Source organism: Sciurus carolinensis, chromosome 2 (assembly GCF_902686445.1).
Source record: "Sciurus carolinensis chromosome 2, mSciCar1.2, whole genome shotgun sequence".
Classification (NCBI taxonomy): domain Eukaryota; kingdom Metazoa; phylum Chordata; class Mammalia; order Rodentia; family Sciuridae; genus Sciurus; species Sciurus carolinensis.
The window spans coordinates 198,974,920-198,997,261 of NC_062214.1; the positions used below are offsets into that span (position 1 = coordinate 198,974,920).

Consider the following 22,342-nt stretch of genomic DNA (forward strand, 5'->3'; position numbering starts at 1 on the left):
CCTCCCCTGCCACCGCTCACAGCCCAGGCTTGGGGCCTTCTGCCCTCCCTGCTCTCTGGAAGCAGTTGCTGTCCATCCATTCGTCGTTTGCCCAGCAGCTTGGGTTTAGCCATTTTCTCCCTAGGACCTCCCTGGGCACTGTCCAGAGAGCCAACACAACCTCGAGATGGGCGCTGGACTTCTGCGCCCATTGAGGGCTTGGTGCCCTACCCAATGGCCAGCGGCCCCTTCTGTTTCACAAAGCAGCTGCAGGGGCCTGAGCCCCGGCCAAGGGGAAAGGCAGGCCTGCTGGCTCCCTGTGGCACTGGACAGGGCCCGACAAGGGATGGACAGCCCCAGACCACAGCGTTGAGCCAGGCATGACCTGCACACTGCGAACTACGTCCACTGAGTGGGCACTGGCCAGTCCACAGGGCCACAAAGCCACCCCCAAGGCCTCAAGTGCTGCGAGAGTCCACCGTTCCCGTGAGCAGGTGCCTGCCCACCAGCTTCCTGGCCCATGGGCTTGCTGGGTTGGACGTGACCTGTGACTGGCCTCTCGCTGTTGTTGAGGTCACTGTGCTTTAGTGGGGCAGCCAGCCCACTGCGGTGTTCCAGGGCTCAGAGACACCCAGGGCCTCCGCTCCGTTCCCGTCAGCCACCGAGCCCGCTGCTACCAGGTGGGGCTTCTGTGACTACCACGGCTGGCCTTGTGCGGACTATTTTTGTTGCTCTGAGGCAGATCCTGGCCCCAGTGGCTGGACCTGGAGTTGGTGGGTGGCTTTTAGAAATGGCAAACTGTCCTAGAGCTGCGACAGCCTCCTTCCCGCTTGCGCTGTTCTTAGAGAGCTCAGCTCCTCCCCTTGCTCTGTCCCCTGTGAGCCTCCAAAGGAGCCAGTATTGGACTGTGTGCCCCCATGGGGGCCAGGTCACCCCCACCCTCCTCCTCCACAAGGCGGGGTGGGGAGGCCTGGTCCCACCTGCCTGGAGAGCGCGTGGCCACCTCCAGGGTCTGCTTTCCTCACTGACCCCTGGACAGCAGCTAAACCATGAGCCCCACAGGAGCTGGGAGCCAATGGGTGGTTCATTGATGCAGCACGTAGGTGTGTGTCCTGCTACCATCTGTGATGTGGTTCTGTGGTGGCCCTCGGGCCCACAAGGTGGTGTTGAGGCCATTTGAGATGGCACAGCTGCCAGGCTGGGTCCCCAGGCTCGGGACTGCTGTTCTGCCCCCACCCTGGTGACAGGCCCGCTGCAGGGGTGGGGTGTTCTAATTTGGGCTGGGCCATGTGACTGGCCAGGCCTCAGCTGTGGGGCCTGCACCAGGCTGATTTTAGAAAAGCCCTGCCCCCTCCCACCCAGGCCCATGGCTATTTATATTCTCAGGCCTGGGGGACTCGGTGCCCCAGGCCAGCGTTTGGTCCTGAACAGCCTGTTTAAGCCCCCATGGTAGGGCACTCAAGGTGGCCCCCAATTCCTCTGAGCCTTAACGCCTACTGACACTGAGCCGGGGTCTGCCCAGGAAGGACAGCCAGAGCTCCAGAGGGACGAGGGCAAGCACCCTTTGTCTGATTACGTTCAAGGTGGGCATCCGCAGGCCCAACTCCTCTCACTTGGAAATGAACCCTGGCAGGCCCACCTCGGTCTCTTCTGCTAAGGTCCTGTCCTTCCCGTCTGCGGTGCCTCACTCCCCCAGTCCCAGTACCCCCACGCTGCACCCATCTGCAGTGCTGAGGCAGCATCAGCCTCCCTGCCTCCCCCGGCCCAGGGGCTGGAGGAAGGCCAAGGCATTGGGGCGGCGTGGGAAGGCTGTAGGTCTCTCCCGGGATGTGGCCTCTCCACTGCAGCCCACGGGAGAGGGAGTGTCCAGAGTGACCCGAGTAGGAGCACAGGGAGGGAGGCAGCCATGGTGCAGGTGCAGACCACGGCATGGCTGGGTACAGCTCTTGTCTCCTAGGTTGGGGGCAGGGCCAGGTCTCCCGGGAGGAGGAGGGGAAAAGAGCGGAGGGGCCACAGGAGGCTGAGCAGGGGACTCAGCACTCTGCTCTTCTGGAATCAGTCGCTCTCAGCCAGTGACCTTTGCTGGGACCAGCCAAGGGTCCACGCCCTTCCTCTTGGACATTGTCCAATCACCCTGGACTCCTTGCTGTGGGCCTGAGAGCCACTCCGGGAGCCCAAGGCACCTGCGGCTCTGTGAGCCACATCCACAAGCGAGCCAGCCAGCTTCAGGCCCTTTTGCAGCCAGAGCTCCCAGCGAGGGAGGGAAGGCACTGTCTCCAGCCCTGAGCCCTTCCTAGGCCCCTCTCCCAGCTCTGGGCTAGCCCCCTCTAAGCCAGGTCCACGTGGAGTCAGGTGGAAGGGTGTGAAGCAGTGCACCCAGCTGGGAGCACAGAAGCCAGGACAGATCATGGCCCACTCTGGGTCCTCAGTCGCTCCTCTGGGAAAGGAGGGAGGTTTGGTGTAGGGCCTCTTGGAATTCCAGGTGCCTACCGTGACTTGGTGTGCATCAGGTGACCCTGACAGCGTGGTCCCTTTAACCCAAATCTGGGTACTGAGGGCTGGGTGCTGCAGCCCACCTGCACGCTACAGTCAGACCCAGCGCGACAGCGCGCCCCCGGCTGGTCTGGTATGGTGGATAGAAGGCGCTGACCTCACGACGCCATGCGCGTCTCTCCGGGACCGCCAGGGGGCGCGCGCCCCTCCTGGGACTCCGGGGCTCACCGCGAGTAAGTGGGACAAGGACAGCGGACCCTCCAGGGGCCCGGCGAAGACGCAGCCCCGGTTTGTACACCGCACTCTTGGCCTGTAGGGGACGACCACCGTCGCAGTTTCGAACCCCGAAGTCCTGGGTCCGGCCGTCCGGCGGGGCGGAGACAAAGCACAGCGACCCCAGCTGCAGGCAGGACGGGGTCACCTGCGGGGGTCGCGCGCGGGCCACCGGTTCGCACCGGCGTCTGTCGGTGCGCCTCTGCCCAAATACCGGCCATCCGACGCGGCTTCCCGGCGGAGGCGAGGGGGCGGGAGCTGCGGCCGCAGGGCCGCAGGTCACCGAGACGCGTCACCGCGCGCGCCCGGACCCGCCCCCGGCCCGCCCCCCGCCCCAGGCGGCGGCATTTAATGGCGCGGGCGCGCGGGCCGCGGCGGGCTCCCGGGCGGCCCAGCGTAGCGGACGAGCCGAGGCAGCATGTCGGGGACCCGAGCCTCCAACGACCGGCCCCCCGGCGCGGGCGGCGTCAAGCGGGGGCGGATGCAGCAGGAGGCGGCGGCGACCGGCTCCCGCGTGACGGTGGTGCTGGGCGCGCAGTGGGGGGACGAGGGCAAAGGCAAGGTGGTGGACCTGCTGGCCACGGACGCCGACATCGTCAGCCGCTGCCAGGTGCGGGCCGGGCGCCGGGTCCCTCCCCCACGCGCCCAGCGAGCCCCTCCCCCTTCCCGGGACCCAGACGGACCCTGTCCTCCGGTGCCCTGACTGGGTCAAGCTCTTGGATTCCTTCCCTCCTGGAGCACCTGCTCCAGGAGCCGCCCCCACGCACGCACGCACGCACGCACTTACGCACGCTCATACAAACTCCCTGCACACACACTCAGCCCCCTCCTCCACCTGACACTGCTCACTACCCCCGCCAGGTGGCCAGAGCCAGAGCTATAAATACAAGTCGCTGAGTTGGACACACCTGATCCTCAAGGGGTGGGGCATACCAAAGCAGTGACAGCCCCACCCTAGGGGGGGGGGTCACCCAGCTCAGGGTGATTCCAGGGCCCTGCGACATCCAGGGCCCCTTGGACACCCCTTTCCTCATTCTGCAGCCATCACCTGGGGCCCCAGTGGCATCTGGGACAGGGCTGGCTGACCACACAGGGGTCACTGCATGGCTCGGAGGGAGAGAGAGAGAGCTGCTTGCCTGGCAGGGGGTGACCCTGGTGAGTCAGATAGGCCAAGGCATGACCCAGGCTGGGCCACAGTGGGTATCTGAAGGAGAGTTCTGGAGGGTCCTGACTGCATGGAGTCATGAGCCACAGCCTCTGGCCAGGGTGACCCAGTGGCTGGTGGTGCCACAGAGGCCAGGCTTTGTCCCCTGAGGGCCTGGGCGGGGCCTCAGCCAGCTGCAGGCTGCTCTGCCCTTCTCTTCTGACAGTTCTGGACGCAGGGAAGGCACTCTTGGGGCCACCACCCTGGTCTCCCTGGGTCCCTTTCTAGTGCTGTGCTGGGGCTTTGGAGTCGTGCTTCCTGTGGGTGGTCAGTCCATCACAGAGGCGTCTGCTTTGGGGTGCTGCTGATGCTTGGTGCCCGAGTCGGGAGGAGGGCTTCTGCTGGAGCCTCTCCCATGTTCTGTTACCGCCTTGCTGAGCTCCAAGAGTGGCTGAGCTGGACCAGCCTCCCGGCAGAAGGGAATCAACTTGGCAGCCTGTTGGCTCAGGGCTCTCTGGCCATACCGACCTGTTGGAGTATAGGAAGTTCCTGGAAAGTTCTTCCCCAGGTGGGGGAGACCTCTCACCTCTGCCCTGGACCATGACAATCAAGCCCATCCCTTCCCCCTAGGCAGCCTTGGACCCCCACTCCCTCTGCACTGCACATTCTGCCCCTGTGGCATGTGTGACAGGCCCTTGTCCCCCTGCAGCCTGCCTACAAAGTGGTCTGAGGCTCCAGGAGGCCCTAGTCCCAGGGCCCCTCCATATAACCTACCATCCCTGGTCAGCCCCACGTGCTGCAGTGGTGGGAAGACCCTGCCAATCTGAACATAGTGTCTGTCTGGGTGACTGCAGGCTCTGCCCCCAACTGTGGAGTCAGTTCTGAGAGTGGGTCTTCCTGCCCTGCCACCTGGGTCAGCAGGCCAGACCCTGCCCAGTCCCATCACTTGACAGGATGAGCAGAGGCCAGAGCAGGCTGGACCCTGTCACCTTAATTTGGGGCCCACTGGTCCCTCTCCCCCAGCTGGACCTCCCTACCTGGGGAGTCCTGGACTCTAAGGCAGTGGGAACAGACAGGGGGGCCAGGGGCATGTCTCCCCCAGCTCCTCACAGGCTGTGGGGCAGGACCCTTTCTCTGAGCTCCTTTGCAGGTGGGGAAACTGAGGCTCAGAGAAGTGAAGAATGACAGTAACCCCTTTGGAGCCTCACAGCTCTTGCCACATGCCCCCCAGGATAGCTCTGGGCCTGCTCTCCTGTCTCACCCCCATGGAGAAGGTAGTAGATCTGGGACTTCCACTGCAGGCGCTAACTCAGCCCCTGTCTAAGGCAAGGCCCTGAGCCTTCCCCCTGGAGCCGGGCCCCCAGCTCCTTACAGGTGTGCAGTGACCCTGGCTTCTTGCATTGGTCTCTCCCCTTAACAGGGCTTTTTGCCTGCTACCAGCCTCCCAACACCTCCTATTTCTCTGCCCCCCAGGACCACCCCTGTGTGGTCACCAGCAAGCCGAGTGAAGGCCAGGCCAGATGCCTGCAGAGGCCACCCTGCGCTTAGCATGTGCAAGAGCCATGCAGGGAGACGAGAGGCCAGACCTTGCTGTGGACCCTGGGGCTATGCAGGAAGGGGCCAAGGGAACAGGGCAATGAATGTTTATGTGGTGGGAAGAAGACCAGCCTGTGTCCCCCCAGTGCTAGACTGGCTGCCTATAAGGCTGCTGGTTCCTTAGGCTCCAGAGAGCCACCTGGCCTGCAGCCCAGTTCTATCCTTGGGGGCAGCTTTGTCCCCAGGGCCGCCCTGGCATCTGGAGGGTACAGGTGCTGGCTCTGCCAATGCTGCCCAGCAGTTCTGCTCTCAGGTCCAGCTCCCACACCCTTCCGTGCACCCCACTCGCCTTGAGATCCAACTCTCCGCCTGCTCCACAGTGATCTGGGACTGCCCCAGGCCCCACAGCTGCCCTTCCTCTCCCATCTCAGTCATTGGGTCAGAGTGGACCCCTGGTGGCCCCGGGGCATCCTTGGCAACGCCCACGACCTTGCAGGTCCTGCTTCCCTCTGGACTGCGGCCCCAACCACCACAGCCCCCACACTCACATGAGCAGCCCTTCCTCCACGACAGCTCTGGTCTGCTGGGGGCCGGGGCACCTTCTGTCCGCTGCCCTCGCTCCTCTCTAGGCCAGGCCTTTCTTAACAGGGCAGTCCCGTTGTCACAGCCCGGGGTGCCAGCTGCCTCCGGCGCTGGAGTGCCTGCTCTTCGCCCAGCGGGGACGTGCGGGTCTCCCCAGGAGTTCCTCGGCACCTCCACCTGGCTCCCTCTTTCCATGTCCCTGCATTTCCTTCTCTGTTGCTTGACCAGCCTGCCAAGCCCAGCTGCCCCCTCAGGTGGACCCCAGGATGGGCTCACTGAGAGGCCTCCTGACTGCACCCCGTTGCTGGCCTACCATTGCTCTCTGGATCCTCCCTCCACCCCTCAGAGCCCAGGACTGCGGGGGCTCCCTGCCACGCCATCAGGACATAGAATCCCCTCTGGCCTGCAGTGAGCAAAGGCACTGGGTGCTGGGTGTGTAGCTGTGCTTGGGACAGGGACGCCGCGGGGGCTTTGTCTTGGTTTTTGCTGTGAACTCAGGCCACTTCCCCCTGGCTCCAGCTGGGGTCACTCTCTAGGTAGGGCTGGCAGGCTCAGGCTGGTGTGGAGAGCTGCTGTGTGCGTTGGGACATGGGATCAAGGGTCTCCCTGCAAGTCCTCAAGTGCTGCAGCACCGGTCAGAGCTGACATTCTAGGAGTTGAGTCCTGTGGTTTGGATACTCTAGAACTTTTCCCAAGGGGTTTATTGGAATAGTTTGCCTTGGGCCCCATGCTGCTCCTGTTGTCCCAGGAGAAGAGGGGCCAGGGCCTAGAGCAGGGAATGCCAGTGTTGCTTCTAGAAGCAGGTCTCCTCCCACACCTCCACCCCTGCCAGTAACATTGGTCACTGAGCCGTGGCAGAGGCCCTGGGAGTTGGCACGCACCTCAGCTCTGCCCTCAGTGCACATGACGCGCATATACCCACACACACAGCTGCCTCTCCCACCTCCAAGAAGGAGGTCCTGGCCATGGAGGGGTCTCAGTGTCCCCAGGGTCTGCAGATGTCAGAACAGAGTGGGGGTGACCCAGGGCTGGGAAGGCGAGAGGCCACAGTTGCCTGCCTGGGTGGCCTGGGAGGGGTCTCCAGAGAGGTACCACAGGCGGTCTGGGTGATAGAGCCCCTGGGCGGGCACGAAGGCTAGGGGGCTTCAAGGGGAGGCAGTGCCAGGGGAGGGGGCAGCAGGTGCAAAGCTGGGAAGCTGGGCCATGTCCAGCCCCAGGCTTTGCTGCTGTGGGGGTGCTGCAGGGGGCAGGCCCGTGCAGACGGGAGATCTTGTGCCACGTGGCCCAAGAGCTCCTGGAGGGGGAGAGCCGTCAGGGCGCTGGGGTCAGGTCCCAGGCTAAGAGCCTCGGGTTCCAGATCAGCTGGCAGGGGCCCTGCTGATGGGCAAGCTCTCTGGATACAGGATGGGCAGGGGGAGAGTTGGGCGTCCATGTCGCAGGGACACAGCCTCAGCACACACAGCCCAGACGTAGGGCCTGACCCTAAGCCCGGGGAGGTGAGGGCTAGCCTCTGGCCCACCTTCCCTGGCCCCCTGCACTGCAGGAGGAAGCAGCGATCAGCAAGGCCATTCTGGAGCACAATCAGTTGGCCTCAGTCCCTCTTTATCTGTCCAGGAGGGAGAGAGAACCCTTTGTCTTAAACTCCGAGTGACTTTGAGTGACCAGCCCAGCTGGGCAGAGGACAGTAGGTGGACATCAGTGTTCACAGGGGCCTCAGAACTGAGGCTCCGCATGGAGGGAGAGGGCCTTGGGAAGGGCTGGAGGCACTTGTGGTTCTATCATGCCCAGTTGACTCCTTGACACCCCTGACCCTGGGCCACTGGCCTGGTCCTGAGTGTAGGTCACGCCAGGCAGGTGCTCTGAGCCACCACATCAGCATGCTCCTGAGAGTAGGGACTGCCTCCTCACTTGGCAAAGAGCGGGAGGCACCTGGGGTGCTGGAGGCTGCCACAGCTCCAGAGTGTCATTCACACCGTAGCCATGGGACAGCACCCCTGCAGTGGTGCAGCGCACTTCAAGTGACCATCTGTGGCAGCCCACAGCATGGCCCAGCCCACTGACCACACAAATTCTCCTCTCCCAGGGGCTCTGGGCCTGGGGTTCTTGACCCACCCGGAGAAGCAGGAAGCAAGCATCTTACGTGAACAGGACTCTCCAGAGCCTCCTGGAAGACCCTGCCCTGGGGCTGAAGCTCAGGGACCTGGGCTGCACCAGGCCACAGCTGCCTCCTGCTCCAGCAGCAGATAGAGCAGGGCAACCACAGGGCAGAAAGGGGCCCACTGGTTGGGTGACAGTACAGGCTCAGGCATGTCCTGAGATGCTCAGCCTGGCTCTTCTGTCCGTCATTTACTCCCAAGGGGAGGAGGGTCAAAAGGGGGGATTCTGCGGGGGGCGCTTGCTCCATGCAGATGGTGCCTGGGACACCCCGCCCAGGGACTGGAGTCCGCCTGACAGCAGGATCCCAGTGGACCCCCGGGAGGGGGACAGGGCAAGGGCTCCACCCAGGTCTGGTCCTGGTGTCTCAGTCCCAGAGTTGAGTAGTGGTCAGCATCTACTGATGGCTCCCTGGGCAGGTCAGGCAAGTCAGGGCTGTGGACTGAGTTCCCTGGGCTGCACACGAGGGCCCTGCCTCTGCCCTGCCCTCAGCCTGACTCCGGAGTGACGCTGGCCCCCTCCCATGAGCGATCCATCTCTGACCCCAAGAGACGCCCAAGGCCAGGCACAGTCCTCCCAGGGCTGGGGCTGAGGGCAAGTTGAGATGGCATGTGCTCACAGCACCCCCCAGAGCTGTCCTCCCGGACTGGGGACCTTGAAGCCCCAAGGCAGTGCCTGCTGGGCAGCTGTGCTGACCTGGGCCACACCTCATCTGGCCCCACCTCATCCTCACAGCAACCAAATGGCTTCCAAACTGGGTTGCAGCCCAGAGTAGCTTGTGTTGGGCAGGTCTGAATGCGCCCACCGTGCCACTATGTCTGGCAGTCCTTGCATGCCTTTTGCTCCAGGAGGCCAAGGTGGGGCATGGGCACTCTTGTCCCCAACCCCGCCAGCTGCCCCCAGGTGAGACCCTGCCTGGTGAGGGGAGGGCAGACTGGGTCTCTTGGGAGGGGACACTACCCTGCTACACTGGGCTCCACATGCTGGGAGCCCCTGTGTACAGGGTCTGGCACTTGGTGTCCCAGGCTGGCTTCTGCCCCTCAGAAGTGCCTGTGCCTGATGCCTGGGCCCTGCAGCGGGCACTACCCTAGGCCATCTGATGCCAGCTGGCCATGACGCCTGTGCTATTCCTAGGCACCTGTGTTTACCCCCAACACAGGCAGGCACACGTCATCTCCTGTCCTCGGACCAGCTGAAGACCAGGGAGACAGGCACCGCCCAGGGTGTCTGGGCTCCCTGGCCACTAGCCCTGGTGACCTGCAGCCCTTGGCCACCTCGTGTCCCTGGAGGCCTGCCAGCCCAGGGGAGGAGGCCGTGTGCAGCAGAACTTGCCAGTGCGGACCGCGCTGCAGACTTGCCTCTCTCTGGCTCTGTCCGGGGGACTGCACTCTGCCTGGCCCAGTGGCAAACATGGTTACGGGCATGCACCTGAGGGTGAACCAGGGCAGGGAGTAGGCTACCTCACATGCCATTGTGAAGGCAGAGCAGACCTGGGGCCTGTCAGGATCCTTCATGGGCTCAGGAGCGCTTGGAGGGACAGGTACTATCGTGTGACCAGAGCAGCCCTGGACTGGGGCCCCAAGCCATCTTCTGGCCAGGTCAGAGGTGGCTGGGAGGTCCCGCCCTCATGGGCCTGGGCGGGAGGGCCAACATCACGTTCCAGAGGCTTCAGGGCAGACCTGAGAGAGACCCTCACATTTGAAAACCTTCCATGGTGGCAGGGGACTGTGTTGGGGAACTGGCTTCTGGCAGGTGGGTGTCAGACCACTGCTGAAGGTTATGGACCAGGTGTGGGCTTCACAAATGGCCTTAGGATGGGAGGTGGCTTAGGTGTGTGGTGCTCCAGCCCTGTTGATTCAGGAAGGAGGACCCGGGGACAAGCCCTCACCTGGGGGCCTCGGGCATCGGCGGCTCCCTGACCTGAGCTGCAGGCTGTGGATCCACCCAGCGCATCAGGAGGAGCCGTGGTCATGGTGGTCATGGGGGAGAGGTGAAGGCTGCCCTCCCAGCAGGTCCTGCCTGGGAATCTGCTCTGCCCAGGTTGTGGGGGTGGAGGACCTGTGCCCCTCAGTCCCATCCACTGGTTACCCCTTAGCAAGGCAGAGAAAATGGGGTGCAGGTGGGAGACAGTCAGGGCCCTGCTTCCCGATGCCTGCCAGGCCCTGCTATTCTGAGTTGCAGGTTCTGAAGAGGCACCAAGCGGTTCTCAAATGCCCTGCAAGGGGGAACTGGCTGGGGCAGCAGGCCACCTCGGAGTGTTGTGCCCATCGGCGAATATGTCCATGCAGTGTGGGCCTCCTGCCTCTCAAACATCTCCCCTGCTGCACCTGGGTTCAGGCATACCTGTTGACTAGGGCTCTGCCAAGTGGCCCAGTGTGGGTGACAGTCCACCCAGACACGGGCAGAACTTTGATAACACCCCATCCAATGGGGCCTCTTGCATCTGCCAGCACCAGAGACCTATATCATGAGGGACCTGGGTCATGAGGTCGAGGGCAGAGCAGTGTGCTGTGCTGGGCGACTGATCATTGGCAGGACCGGGGCAGGAACCTGCAGCCTCCTCCCACCTCCCCGCACCTGGTGCCCACCCCAGCTGGCTTGCAGTCCATTGGTCGGTTATGGGGTACTCCCTAGGACAGGGCCGTCTCCGAGTTGCTTCCCCTTTATTCTCAGGTGGGGGGTGCCAGCCAAAGGGAGGGCCCCTGCTGAAGGGGTCCGGTTGGGCTGTGGCTGCAAGCTTGTTTTCCAGAGGCTGGGCCTCCTTTCTCTCAGAGGTGGCAGCATGTGGGGTGGGGCTGGAGAGGTCTGGCAGCTGGGGCCTGTGCTGAGCCGCCTGGAGCCACCAGGGCCAGCCTGGGCCAGAGCCTCTCCTGCCCAGGCCCCTGACTGCCCCAGAAACAGGGGCACCAACCCAACCTAGGCCTCCTCCCCACGTGTCAAAGTGACCCCTACCCTAGGCCAGCCCAGTCCAACCACTGGGAGGTGCCCAAGAGCCCTGCACCCCCCAGGATGGCACTGGCCCTGGAGTGAGGTGGGTGCGGGGCAGCCCCAGGGTCTGTCCTCAGCTCCTGCTCAGCCACGCTCTGTTCCCAGGGGGGCAACAATGCTGGCCACACGGTGGTGGTGGACGGCAAGGAGTACGACTTCCACCTGCTGCCCAGTGGTATCATCAACACCAAGGCTGTGTCCTTCATCGGTGAGTGCCCCGGGGCTGCCCCGCACCTGCCTAGAGGGCCTGGGAGCTGGCGGCCCGCTGGCCTTGGGCCTGGGAGCCAGCTTGCCACAGGGGCACAGCCACTGTCCCCAACGCAAGCTGCCTGGGAGGCCGGGTCGAGGTGGGGGTGCGGGTGGGAGGGGCCGCAGGGGGCTGGCTGAGCGCTCGGGCTGCCGTGGGCACTGCCTGTGTGTGCGGGCTGTGTGGACGGGGCCCTGCTTTGCTGACCCTGCCCAGGATGCACGGCCCTCACCCCTGGGGCTGCTGCTCTCTGCTCCCGCAGCCTGACAGGCCTCCAGCACTGGCCTCCCAGTGGACTGCTGCAGCCACCCATGACCTTTCAGTGCCACCTCAGTCTCCAGGACTTCGTGCCTCTCCCTCTCTTCCCTCCTTTCACCTGGCTGGTCAGAGGGCACACAGCAGTCCTGGCCTCTGCCCTCAGCCTCCTGGGCCTGGAGGCTGGCCCCGGCCCTTCTTGTCCCTTTCCTTCTGACTACCTGACACACTTGGGGCTTAACTGACCCCCAGCCTGGTCAGGAAGTGTAGTGGCTGTGCCCAACTGGTGGCACAGGGGCCTGCCCACTGCAGACCTGCTGAGGAAGGAAGACCTGGCCAAGGCGGCTGTGAAGGGTCTGAGCCCCACCAGAGCTCAGAGGCTCGGGGCCTCTCCTGGGGGCAGCCCTCATCATTGCCCCCTGCAGCCCTGATATCCACATTTCACACCAAAGAGCCCTGGGGCACAGTGAGGTGACCAGCCTGCCTGTGTCCCTGAACCCTGTCCCCAGCTCCCGGGCAGGTGGATGTGGTGCTGACCTGCCGCTTGGGTAGTGCTGCTGGGATGAGCTGCCAGCCTGTTCTGCTGGGCCCTGGGCCCGCTGGGTGGGGACAAGGCCAAGGAGTACAGCTTGCCAGGAGGGCACTCTGCCCAGCCTCCGAGGACAGCCGAGTGGTCACTGGGAACACCATGAGAGCAGGCTGTGGTCATGTGGAAGTATGGCCCCCTGCAGGCTGGCACCGCAAGGCGCAGACACCACGGCCTGCACAGCGCCCTTCGCTGGTGACACTCCGCATGGCTATTTCGAGATGGTGGCATTTAGGTGACCTTCTGTGCTCCCTATGGCCAGTCATTCCCATCTGGAATGTGGTCAGCCTCCCTTGGCCAGACCTGTGCCATGTTCAGCCCCATATCACCAGTGGAGGGAGGGGCACCCCCCGGGAAAGGCGACCTGGGTCCCCACGGCACTTCCTCCAGCCTTGGAGGAAAGGGCTGCAGCTCAGCACCTCAGCCCAGACTCCACAGTGTGCTGTGTGGCCTTGGGTGAGTCATCCCCCCTCTCTGGGCCTCTGTTCTGCCTGTGTGAAATATCTCTTTTTATACGGGTGGGGAGAGCGTGGCTCCCTAGGAGATGCCGCTCAGCTCCTGAGGCCACTGGGTGCTGTGTCCCTCCAGGGATCCTGCTTCCCATTTTCATGCCATTTCAGCAAAATGACAGCCAGACTGAGGAGTGCTTGGCACATCCTGGAGTTCACCCACAGCCACCTGGATGGAGCGTCCTCACCCCCTGGAGCGTGGGGCTGGCTGGCGCCTCCCGCCCAGGGCGGCAGCGGAGGGCCTGGTGCCTGCGGTGTGCTGGCCGGCCTGGGAGCTGCTTTCCCTGACAGGGATCTCTAGCGCCTTTGTGTCTTAGAGCTGTTGGAGGTTCACAGCAGACTTGAGAGGCAGGCGGGAGTGTGCCCTGCTGCCGCGGGGACACACCGGCATGTCACCACCACCCGAGGACACTCTTGTCGGGTGTCCTGTGGGCTTAGATGAGTGCGGGATGGTGTGTCCCTACCACCACAGTACCAGAATAGTGTCACCCCCCAAAGCCCCGTGCCCATGCTCAGCCCTCCCTTGCCGGGACCCCCGCTCCATCGGGGTCCACCTCAGCGCTTCGCCCTTCCCTGCGGCCGAAGAGGAGGTCGATTCCATTGAGCTCAAGGGCGTCGCTGACATCACCAGCCACCGGGAGCTGGCCGCCCAGCCCTTCCCGCAGCAGAGCAGGGCAGTCAGGCCTTCCAGGCCCCACCTCTGCATTCTGTGGCTGCGCTGGTCACTGCCAGGGACCTCAGTGGATGGGTCCTCTGGTTCCCACTCACCAGCACCCAGCTGAGCGTCACACCCCGAGGGCTGCCCTGTGGCAGCAGGTGTCAGAATCTCCTTCCTTCTAAGGCCGGGGGTCGTGTGGTTGGACCACGTTGCTCATCCGCCCGAGGATGGACACCTGGGCGGCTTCTGCCTGTGGCCGCTGCAGCAGAGCCGCTGTGACCAGGGTCTGCACTCACGCTGCTTGCAACGTGCTTTCGGGGTCTGAGACACGACCCGTCCCTGTCCGTGTGTTGCAGGCAATGGTGTGGTCATCCACTTACCCGGCTTGTTTGAGGAAGCAGAGAAGAATGAGAAGAAAGGTAGGCTGGGTCCCTGCAGAACGCCTGCCAACCTGCAGTGCGACTCACTGAAGGCCAAGGGGTCAGCGGTGGCCTCCCCACCCAGACCACGCCCCTCCTGGCCCGCGTCTCTGCCCGTGCAGAAGGCAGGGTCCTCCCCTGGTAGGCAGCGGTTGGGCAGCCTAGGGGTCCGGATCCTGCTCAGGCCACTGCCTTGGTGTCACAAGGCAGGTGGACCCTGAGTGTCAGGCTCAGGACCTCCAGGAAGGGCAACGGGAGCAGGAAGAGCCCTGGGCCTGCAGGGTGTCCTCCCAGAGCTCAGCAGGGGAGAGGCAGGTAGGGCAGGGCTGCCACTTACTGCACAGTGCAGGGGACCCTCTCGGCCATGTGCTTACCCAGTGGTGGCCAGGTGAGCTGGACGAGCTGGTCTGACTTTGGTACTTCTCACCTGAGTGCAGCGCACCTGTGTGCCCTGTCCCCACAGGCCTGAAGGACTGGGAGAAGAGGCTCATCATCTCTGACCGGGCCCACCTCGGTGAGGTTCACGCTGGGGGCGGGACGCCCTCCTCACCCACAAGGCCCGCCCACTCCCCACCTCGCCCCTCGCCCCTCGAAGCTCCTCAAGGCGGGCGCTGGGTCTAACCCATCTGCACAGGGGACCCAGGGCTAGCCCCGCGCGGGCCCGTGGAGCCTGGGACTCCGCAACCCGGGCATCTACCCCCAGCCAGGAGGACAGTCACCCCCGAGCCCTCCCACCCCTTCCCGGGGCTGCAGGCCGCAGGCAAGGCCCCGCTGAGCCTTTGTCCTCTGCTCTCCCTGCTCCTTGGTGCCCTGGGCCCCACAGTGTTCGACTTCCACCAGGCAGTGGACGGCCTTCAGGAGGTGCAGCGACAAGCCCAGGAGGGGAAGAAGTAAGTGCCGGGCAGCACCCCCCAGGGCCCATCCCACCAGTGGGCCCCAGGCAGGACCCCCAGGGCCCGTCCCGCCAGCCAGTGGCACTGGGTGCATCCAGTCCTGGGGACAGGACACCAGCAGACTCAGAGCCACTACAGAACAGCGCCTACCAGAATACCAGGGTGACCCACCTTCAGTCCACCTCCCACCATCACCTGCCATGTCCTGGGCCACCTGGCCACACCAGGCCACAGGGAGCTAGAAAGAGCCTGGCCACCTGCCCAACCAGCACCCACTGTGAGGCAAGAATCCTGTGCCTTCGCACCTGACGGCCACATACTCGTCCACCTAGAGACGTCCATCAGAGCCTCGGATGTGCTGGGGAGATGGGAGCAGAGCTCTGGGACCCAGGCCCTGCCTTGGGAGATGCTGGCCTCGGGCTCGCACACTGGTGCACACGGGTGGACATGGTGGCAGCTGTGAGCTCCTGGCTCCCAGGCTCTGACTGGTCTGTGCAGTGCACGGACACAGGCTGCACGTGCAGCACCCCTGTCCAGGGGACACAGACACAGACAGAGCAGCCTCTTCGCTGCTGGGGGTGGGCAAGGCAGAGGTACAGACAGGGTGGCTGGGGCGGGGGCACTGCTGGGGCGAAGGAGGGTAAGCCCTGGGCTCTGCACACTGCCCACCAGCCCCGCTGCAGACCCTGCGTGCCGCCGCCCCCGCTGGCTCTGCAGCCTGCCAGAGAGTGGGCAGGGGCCTCGGCAGCGCAGGCTCCTCCTCTTTCAGCATCGGCACCACCAAGAAGGGAATCGGACCAACCTACTCTTCCAAAGCCGCCCGAACAGGCCTCCGCATCTGTGACCTGCTGTCGGACTTCGAGGAATTCTCCACCAGGTGCCTGCATACCCGCTGCCTGGGGGCGGGCAGGGAGGTTGGCGGGAGGGCACCTGGACCCAGACAGGGGTGCGGTTCCCTGTGTGGACCGTCGGGTCACAGCAAGGTCACTCATGCAGATTCAAGAACCTGGCCCAGCAGCACCAGTCCATGTTCCCCACCCTGGAAGTAGACGTGGAAGGACAGCTCAAAAGGCTCAAGGTGACCCTGGGGGGCTGGGCGAGGCACCTGGAGGGTGGCCCGGTCCCCACGCCATTCCTGGGAGCTGGCCTCCAGCCGCCCGCCTCACCCTCCACGTGGCCCCCAGGGCTTCGCGGAGCGGATCAGACCCATGGTGCGGGATGGCGTCTACTTCATGTACGAGGCGCTGCACGGCCCCCCCAAGAAGATCCTGGTGGAAGGCGCCAACGCAGCCCTCCTGGACATCGACTTCGGTGCGTCCCCCACCGAGCCGCCGCCTGGGCCACGCGTCCTGGCGGGCCCTGGCCGTGAAGCAGGCTGGGGTGGAGCGGTCACCCCCCCAGGCCACAGTGCCCTGTGCCTGTGAACGAGGGCCCGTCGTCCTAGTTCTCCTGATTTCAGCCAGGGATGGGGCGGGGAAGGATCAAGCTAGAAAGGAAGGAACTGGCAGCAAGAGAGGCCAGGAGCGGGACCAGGGGGCCCAGTAAAGCTGGCCCTTCCTGTCCTCCCAGCCACAGGCAGTCCACCGCCGTCGGGCAGCCAGGCCTCCCCAGTCTGCAAGGGGAGCATCTGTCCTCCCCTCACCCCAGAGTCCCGTGTGAGCCACAAGGCCCAGCACCCAGCGCCATGCAGGACACTGCCCAGGACAGCCCCTTGGACCACTGGCCCTGATGGCCCTCTTTGCAAAGAGGCCCCGGGCCCAGGCCTGCAGGGGTGAGGGCAGCCCCTGTCCTCCGTCTTTCAGGGACCTACCCTTTTGTGACTTCTTCCAACTGCACGGTGGGCGGCGTGTGCACGGGCCTGGGCATCCCCCCGCAGAACATAGGCGACGTGTATGGAGTGGTGAAGGCCTACACCACCCGCGTGGGCATCGGGGCCTTCCCCACGGAGCAGATCAACGTGAGTGCCCAGCCTCAGCACCAGGCGGTGGAACCGTGCAAGGGCGGCAGGGACCTGTCCTGGCCATTCCCGACGCCCCCGTGGGGCCCTCCTGCTGCACAGGCAATGCTGAGGGTTTGAAAGAGGCAGGGCTCCTGTGCAGTTCCACAGCGTCCGCACCCTGAGCCAGAGCCCGGGGAAGCGTGTGAGGGGCCCCTCACACCCCTCCGAGCACCCTTGTGTCGGGTAGCCACCTGGCTCAGGAGGGACACCAGTGTCCTCTGGGCCCTCTCCTGGAGTTGGGTTGCCTTTGTCCTTTTCTGGGCCTCATCCAGCCTGGCTCTAGGTCCCAGCAAGCTAGAATCAGAACTGAAAGCACGCCCTCCCTTCCCCCGCCTCGGAGCATTTCTGGAAGCCAGTGTGGCCCCAGAAGCTGCAGAAGCCACCAGCCTTCCTTCCCCAGCCTCACTCTGAAACCTTGGAGGGCAGGGTCGCCACGGGCCTTGTCCCAGAGCAGGGAGGAAGAGCAGTGTGCATGAGAGCCAGAGCGGGGGAGCTTTGGCTCACATGCAGAGGCAGCAGCTTCCGGGTGGGCGTGGTGGGCCAGCGGAGATAGGCACACCTGCCCCCAAAGTCCAGCTACAGGGCCAGGCCCCACCGCACCTGCCCTCGCCCAAGCAGGAGGGAAATGGCGGGGCTCCTGGCCCTCTGGGGACAAGGATCTGCCTGCCCAGAACCACACTGGGCAGCAAGGCCCTGCCACCGCACATGCACCCAGGTGGGGACGCGGCTGCCAGGAACATGGAGGTGTGGGTTGTGCGTTGACGGCCTCAAGGGGCGTAGCTTCAGGGAGGAGAGGGAGGAGAGGAAACCTCCTGCGGCCAGCCAGGGCACATGCTTCCCGTCATCTTCTCTGTTCTCATGCAGGAAATCGGAGACCTGCTGCAGAACCGCGGCCATGAATGGGGTGTGACCACGGGCAGAAAGAGACGCTGCGGCTGGCTGGACCTGATGATCCTCAGATACGCACACATGGTCAACGGATTCACCGCGTAAGCAGCCCTGCACAGGCGCACCACGGTCGCCAGAGCTGATGCCTGGGAAGGGTGCAAGCCCCTGATTAATGGGAAAGGTCACCTGGGACGCACCGGAGACCCCTCCCCACATGGGCAAACCCCACAGAGGGGACCTAAGCAGGAGGCAAGTTCAGCTTAGGACCTGGAGTGCTGCGGCCCCCAGCGGCACAGCCCTCAGGAGAAGCCACTCGGAACTGGAGGGGAAAGCTGAGGGCGTGGAGGATCGCCCTCCCTGCTGTCAGCTGGAACCGCCGGGGCCGTCTCCCCGGAGGTGCAGCAGGAGGCAGGACGGCCTCGGTGATTCTCCGTGAGGACCCTGGAGGTCCGGTGGCTCAGGACCATCTCCTGGGAACAAGGCTTTGTGGATGGTGGGTTCACTGCTTCCTCTCCAGTTCAGGAAGACAGCCAGGGCCGTGAGGTGCACGTCTCCCCACAAGGCGGAAAGGTCCCCGCTGGGTTCAAGACTTAACCAGAGCCCTCCTGAGTGGGGACGATGCTCACAGGGTAGGACCCCACCTGTGCCGTGTTGCAGGGCCCATATGGCAGGAGGCACGGGCAGAGGGGGTTCTGACTGGCAAGAGAGAAAGCCGAGATGACGGGAAAGGGGTTCCCTGTGGGGACGCTCAAGGAAGGGGCCTGGCACGGCCGACACAGGGTGCAGCCCAGAGGTGGACTTCCTGCCTGGCCTCTTCATCAGTCACACTTTGTGGGGTCACCTTGTCTTTATTCTCAATTCACTGTAAACACAGAGGTGTAAACAACAGAAATGACAGCCTGCTGCTGTCTCTTGGGTTTTGGACAGGCTGGCCTTGACCAAACTGGACATCTTGGATGTCCTGGGTGAGATTAAAGTCGGCATCTCGTACAAGCTCAATGGAAAGAGGATCCCCTACTTCCCAGGTACTGAAACCAGTCACTGTTTCTTTATCCATTGGGACATTTGTTTGACTTTGATGATGGCGACCTGTGGTTTCTGGGAGGCCGAGGAGTTTCGCTCACTCAAGCGGGCAGAGGGTGGGCTGCTGCTCCCCAGAGACCCACCTCCTTCCTGGCTTTGGTCTTTCACGGGTTCTTGGGGAAGCCTGACCAGGTATCAGGGCCACCGCAGGTAACTCCTGGTGGCCTGAGAATGGCTCAGGGAACAGGACTGTTACCGACTGCCGACAGTCATTTGCCAGGGGATCCTGGGGCCCCTCAGTCACTTCATCAGAGGAGGAACCCCTCCAGGGAGGGCGATGTGCCCATGAGTTAGTGGACGTGGGCTGCTCTGGGAAACCCGAGTATAAAGATGGCCTTTCCTCTGGGGAGCATGCTGCGTGGCTACATGTGTTGACATTTTTTTTTTTTTTTGGTGCTGGGGGAACGGGGGCAGGGGGCTGGGGGTAACGTGCTCCACCCCTGGCCCCTGGTGCTGGCCAGGTGTCTGAAGATTTCCTGGGTTCTGCCCATGGTGTGTCCCTTCCTCTGAAAACCACAAAGGAGCGCTGCCTCCCAGGTTCCAGGCTGCTGAGCATCTGGAACGCTCTGCTGGGCCTCACTCCAGGGTCACATTGACAAGCTCTCCCCTGAGCCACCTCCACCGTGGCCGGGCATGACTCACCACCTCTGAGCAGACCTGGGCAGGCCGAGAAGTGCCCCTTGGCTGCAGGGACCATCTGCGTCCTCAGGGCCCTCCTGGCCCTTTTGACCCTTAACCTTTGAGAGGGCACAGCTTGGGGGCTCAGAGTTCCCTGGTGGTCAGGGCTCTGCAGATGTGAGCACCAAGGTGGACCCCACCCAGCTCCAAGGCTCAGGAACCCTGGTGGCGGCACTCACTCCAGCATCTTCCCCCAGTCAGGGCTGGCACCCGCCTTGGGTCATGGCGTCCCAGCACAGAGCGAGTGTCCCTGTGCCCAGGCTTGGCACTCCTGGGCAGGGGCATGTGTCCCTCAGGGCGCCTCCTGCTTCAGCATTCAGAATTCCAGGGGCCTTGTCGTGGAGCAGTGCTTAGTGAGTGCAGATCCAGATGGACGCGCCCTGGCCTGGAAGGCGAGCGGCTGGCTGACACTTCCCATGCTGAGGAGGCGCAGAGCTGCCTGCCCGCGCGACACTGCCCGTAGTCGGCGTCCAGACCCCCTCACCTGTGTGTCCCCCCAGCTAACCAGGAGATACTTCAGAAGGTTGAGGTGGAGTACGAAACGCTGCCCGGCTGGAAAGCAGACACCACGGGAGCCAGGAAGTGGGAGGACCTGCCCCCGCAGGCCCAGAGCTACGTGCGGTTCGTGGAGAATCACGTGGGTGTGGCAGGTGGGTGCCTGAGCCCCCCATAGCCACCCCTCTCTGCACCCTGGACCTCAGGTGCCCCAGTGCAGGGCCTGGGGGCAATAAGGACCCCCCCAAGGTGTGGTGACCACAAGGGTCTATCAGATGGCAAGAGGGGTGGAGCTGGAGCTGGGGCACATTCTGAGACCGCTCACTCCATAGCAGTGGCCAGCGGGCCCGCAGCCCTGCCAGGAACAGCTGCACCTGGATGCAGACAGGCAGGCAGGACACACCCCTCCACTCTGAGGGTGTTTCCACCTGCCGAGAAGGTGTGGCCTGCAGCCAGTGTGTCAAACCCCAGGAGCAGGCTGGGGCTGGGAGCCACTTTCTGCTGAAACATCCACTGTGTACTACCTTTGAAATATTAAGTCAAAAATATTTCCATTTAAATGTCCAACTTAAAATTTAAAAATATGTCCATTTGGAGAGAAATTGCTCCCATTGTCAGATGGATGACACAAAAAGATGTGATGCTGAGAAAATTTTGCTCTGGGCTTTCTGATCCCAGTGTGCATTGTAACCACTCTGCTGTCCTTTCAGTCAAATGGGTTGGTGTTGGCAAGTCCAGAGAGTCCATGATCCAGCTGTTTTAGATGGAGCCAACCGGGCAGGCCATGGCAGCACCGGTCCCTGAGCGAGCAGTGGCAGCCACCACAGCCACACCATCAACACGAATAGGAGAACGAGCTTCTGCACTTTATTTTTCTATTTAAGCCTTCAGCTCAACCCCTTGAATTCTGTGATGGTTTTCAAAATCTGAAAGTGGGAACCGTGCACAGCTTTTAAAAAGATTCTGCTGTTTAAAATGAGCCTAAGTGCTTCAAACAGGGCCCCCCAGCACACTGATGTCATACAGTGTGTCCAGCTGGCACCATGTTGAAATAAACATGTCCCAGAGCCACCAAGACAGTGTCACTGCATGCTTGCCTCGACCTTGTCCTTGTTGCTTTTCCACACTGAAAGGCACCCACTCCCCATGACCAGGGTCCAGATGATGCAGCCTCCTAAGAGGAAGGCTCTGCTCATAGCCGAGAATGGCTGCCATGGGCAGAAGGTGCCCTAAGACCCCAGGAAGAGGCAGATGGATCCAGAATTGCACAAAGCAACTCACCGGGGACTTAGAGACAGGGAGATCCCACATCCTGAGGCAGGAGCCTGGGGTCTACTTGCTAAGCTAGACCATGCTGGGCCATGCTCACCTGAAATGTGACCTTTCTCAAAACCAACGTCGTTAACAGTGAGTGTCAGGGGCCCAGTGTCACACTGGGCTGGCTATCTGAAGGACATTATCCCACAGGGTTTGGAATGGGGCCAGGGTAACTGGTGGGCAAAGGCTGGGGTCAGGTCAAGCTGGATCCCTGCAATTTGGTATCACAAAGCTAAATCATGTATTTGCTCAGAAAACAAAATGGAGCAAGCCCATGTTGGATGGACCAAGTATATTAAATATATTTTTGAAAACTAACCAACTATGCTGGGAATGAAGCTCAGTGGTAGAACATTTGCCTAGCATGCACAAGGCCTAGGTCCCATCCCCAGCACAATAAAAAGACAATAATAAAATACAAAGACAAAATTTCCAAACCAACCACCTGGTGGTTAGTTAGGACCCACTGGGTATTCCAAGACAGATAATCATACCCAACCAAAAGGACAGCGAAGCCCAGGGGCAGCCCCTCTCTATGCCAGCTGGGCATGCTTGGTCACAGTTCCTTTGAACTGTGTCCAATTGCTCAGCTGCTTCTTGATTGGCCTGAGCCTCCCAGCACAGACCAGGCTTTCTGCCCAAAGGGGCGCCAGGCCTCCGTGAATAAGTGTCAGAATTTAGGGTACATTTAGAAAAATAACTGCCCTCTGATATCCTTCCCAAGAGGGCAGGAATTATATGGAGACCTGGACTCCCCCAGGGTGACCAGACTTGCGGGCGCTAAGTCAGGTGGTCTCCCACTACTGAAGGCCACCTGGGTTTGCTTTCCAGCAGACTTTAACTGTCCAGGAAGTCCTGCAGGCTCAGCCTGGCTGGCTCACACCCAGGAGACACAACTCACGTGACGCTGCCCCAGGTGTGGGCTCAATGCAAAAGCTTCAGTGACCCCCAAGCTCACTAGCAATCTCCCAAATGGTGCCAACAAGGCCCTTCGGGGTTTGACAGGAGATGGGAAATGCTGGTGCAGCTGCCTCCCCACCTCCTGGCCACTTGGATGGCCTTCCTGCACCTTCTTGGTGCTCAGTACACAGCCAAGGGAGGAGGCAGAAGCAAACACAATTCTTTGGGTTTTCTGGGAATTTTCCTTCCACAATATAGCAGGAGAG

At 62.7% G+C, this 22,342-nt stretch overlaps 1 protein-coding gene across 1 annotated transcript; it reads left to right on the forward strand.

Moving 5' to 3' along the window:
• Positions 1 to 2,809: 2,809 nt before the first annotated feature.
• Adss1 (adenylosuccinate synthase 1) lies at positions 2,810 to 20,934 on the forward strand. The gene is made up of 13 exons (XM_047540050.1): positions 2,810 to 3,355; positions 11,255 to 11,357; positions 13,761 to 13,823; positions 14,287 to 14,337; positions 14,647 to 14,713; positions 15,486 to 15,593; positions 15,713 to 15,794; positions 15,901 to 16,027; positions 16,519 to 16,673; positions 17,580 to 17,704; positions 18,531 to 18,628; positions 19,865 to 20,014; positions 20,570 to 20,934. Exons 1-13 carry the CDS (start codon positions 3,164 to 3,166, stop codon positions 20,620 to 20,622), a joined length of 1,374 nt encoding a protein of 457 aa, XP_047396006.1. The 5' UTR covers positions 2,810 to 3,163; the 3' UTR covers positions 20,623 to 20,934.
• The last annotated feature ends 1,408 nt before the right edge of the window (positions 20,935 to 22,342 follow it).

Bases quoted from the DNA above. Each gene is read 5' to 3' on its own strand.
- Adss1 (XM_047540050.1), top strand. From the start codon at position 3,164: ATGTCGGGGACCCGAGCCTCCAACGACCGGCCCCCCGGCGCGGGCGGC. The intron at 13,824-14,286 runs GTAGGCTGGGTC...CTGTCCCCACAG, and splicing joins AGAGAAGAATGAGAAGAAAG to GCCTGAAGGACTGGGAGAAG. The intron at 17,705-18,530 runs GTAAGCAGCCCT...GGTTTTGGACAG, and splicing joins ATGGTCAACGGATTCACCGC to GCTGGCCTTGACCAAACTGG.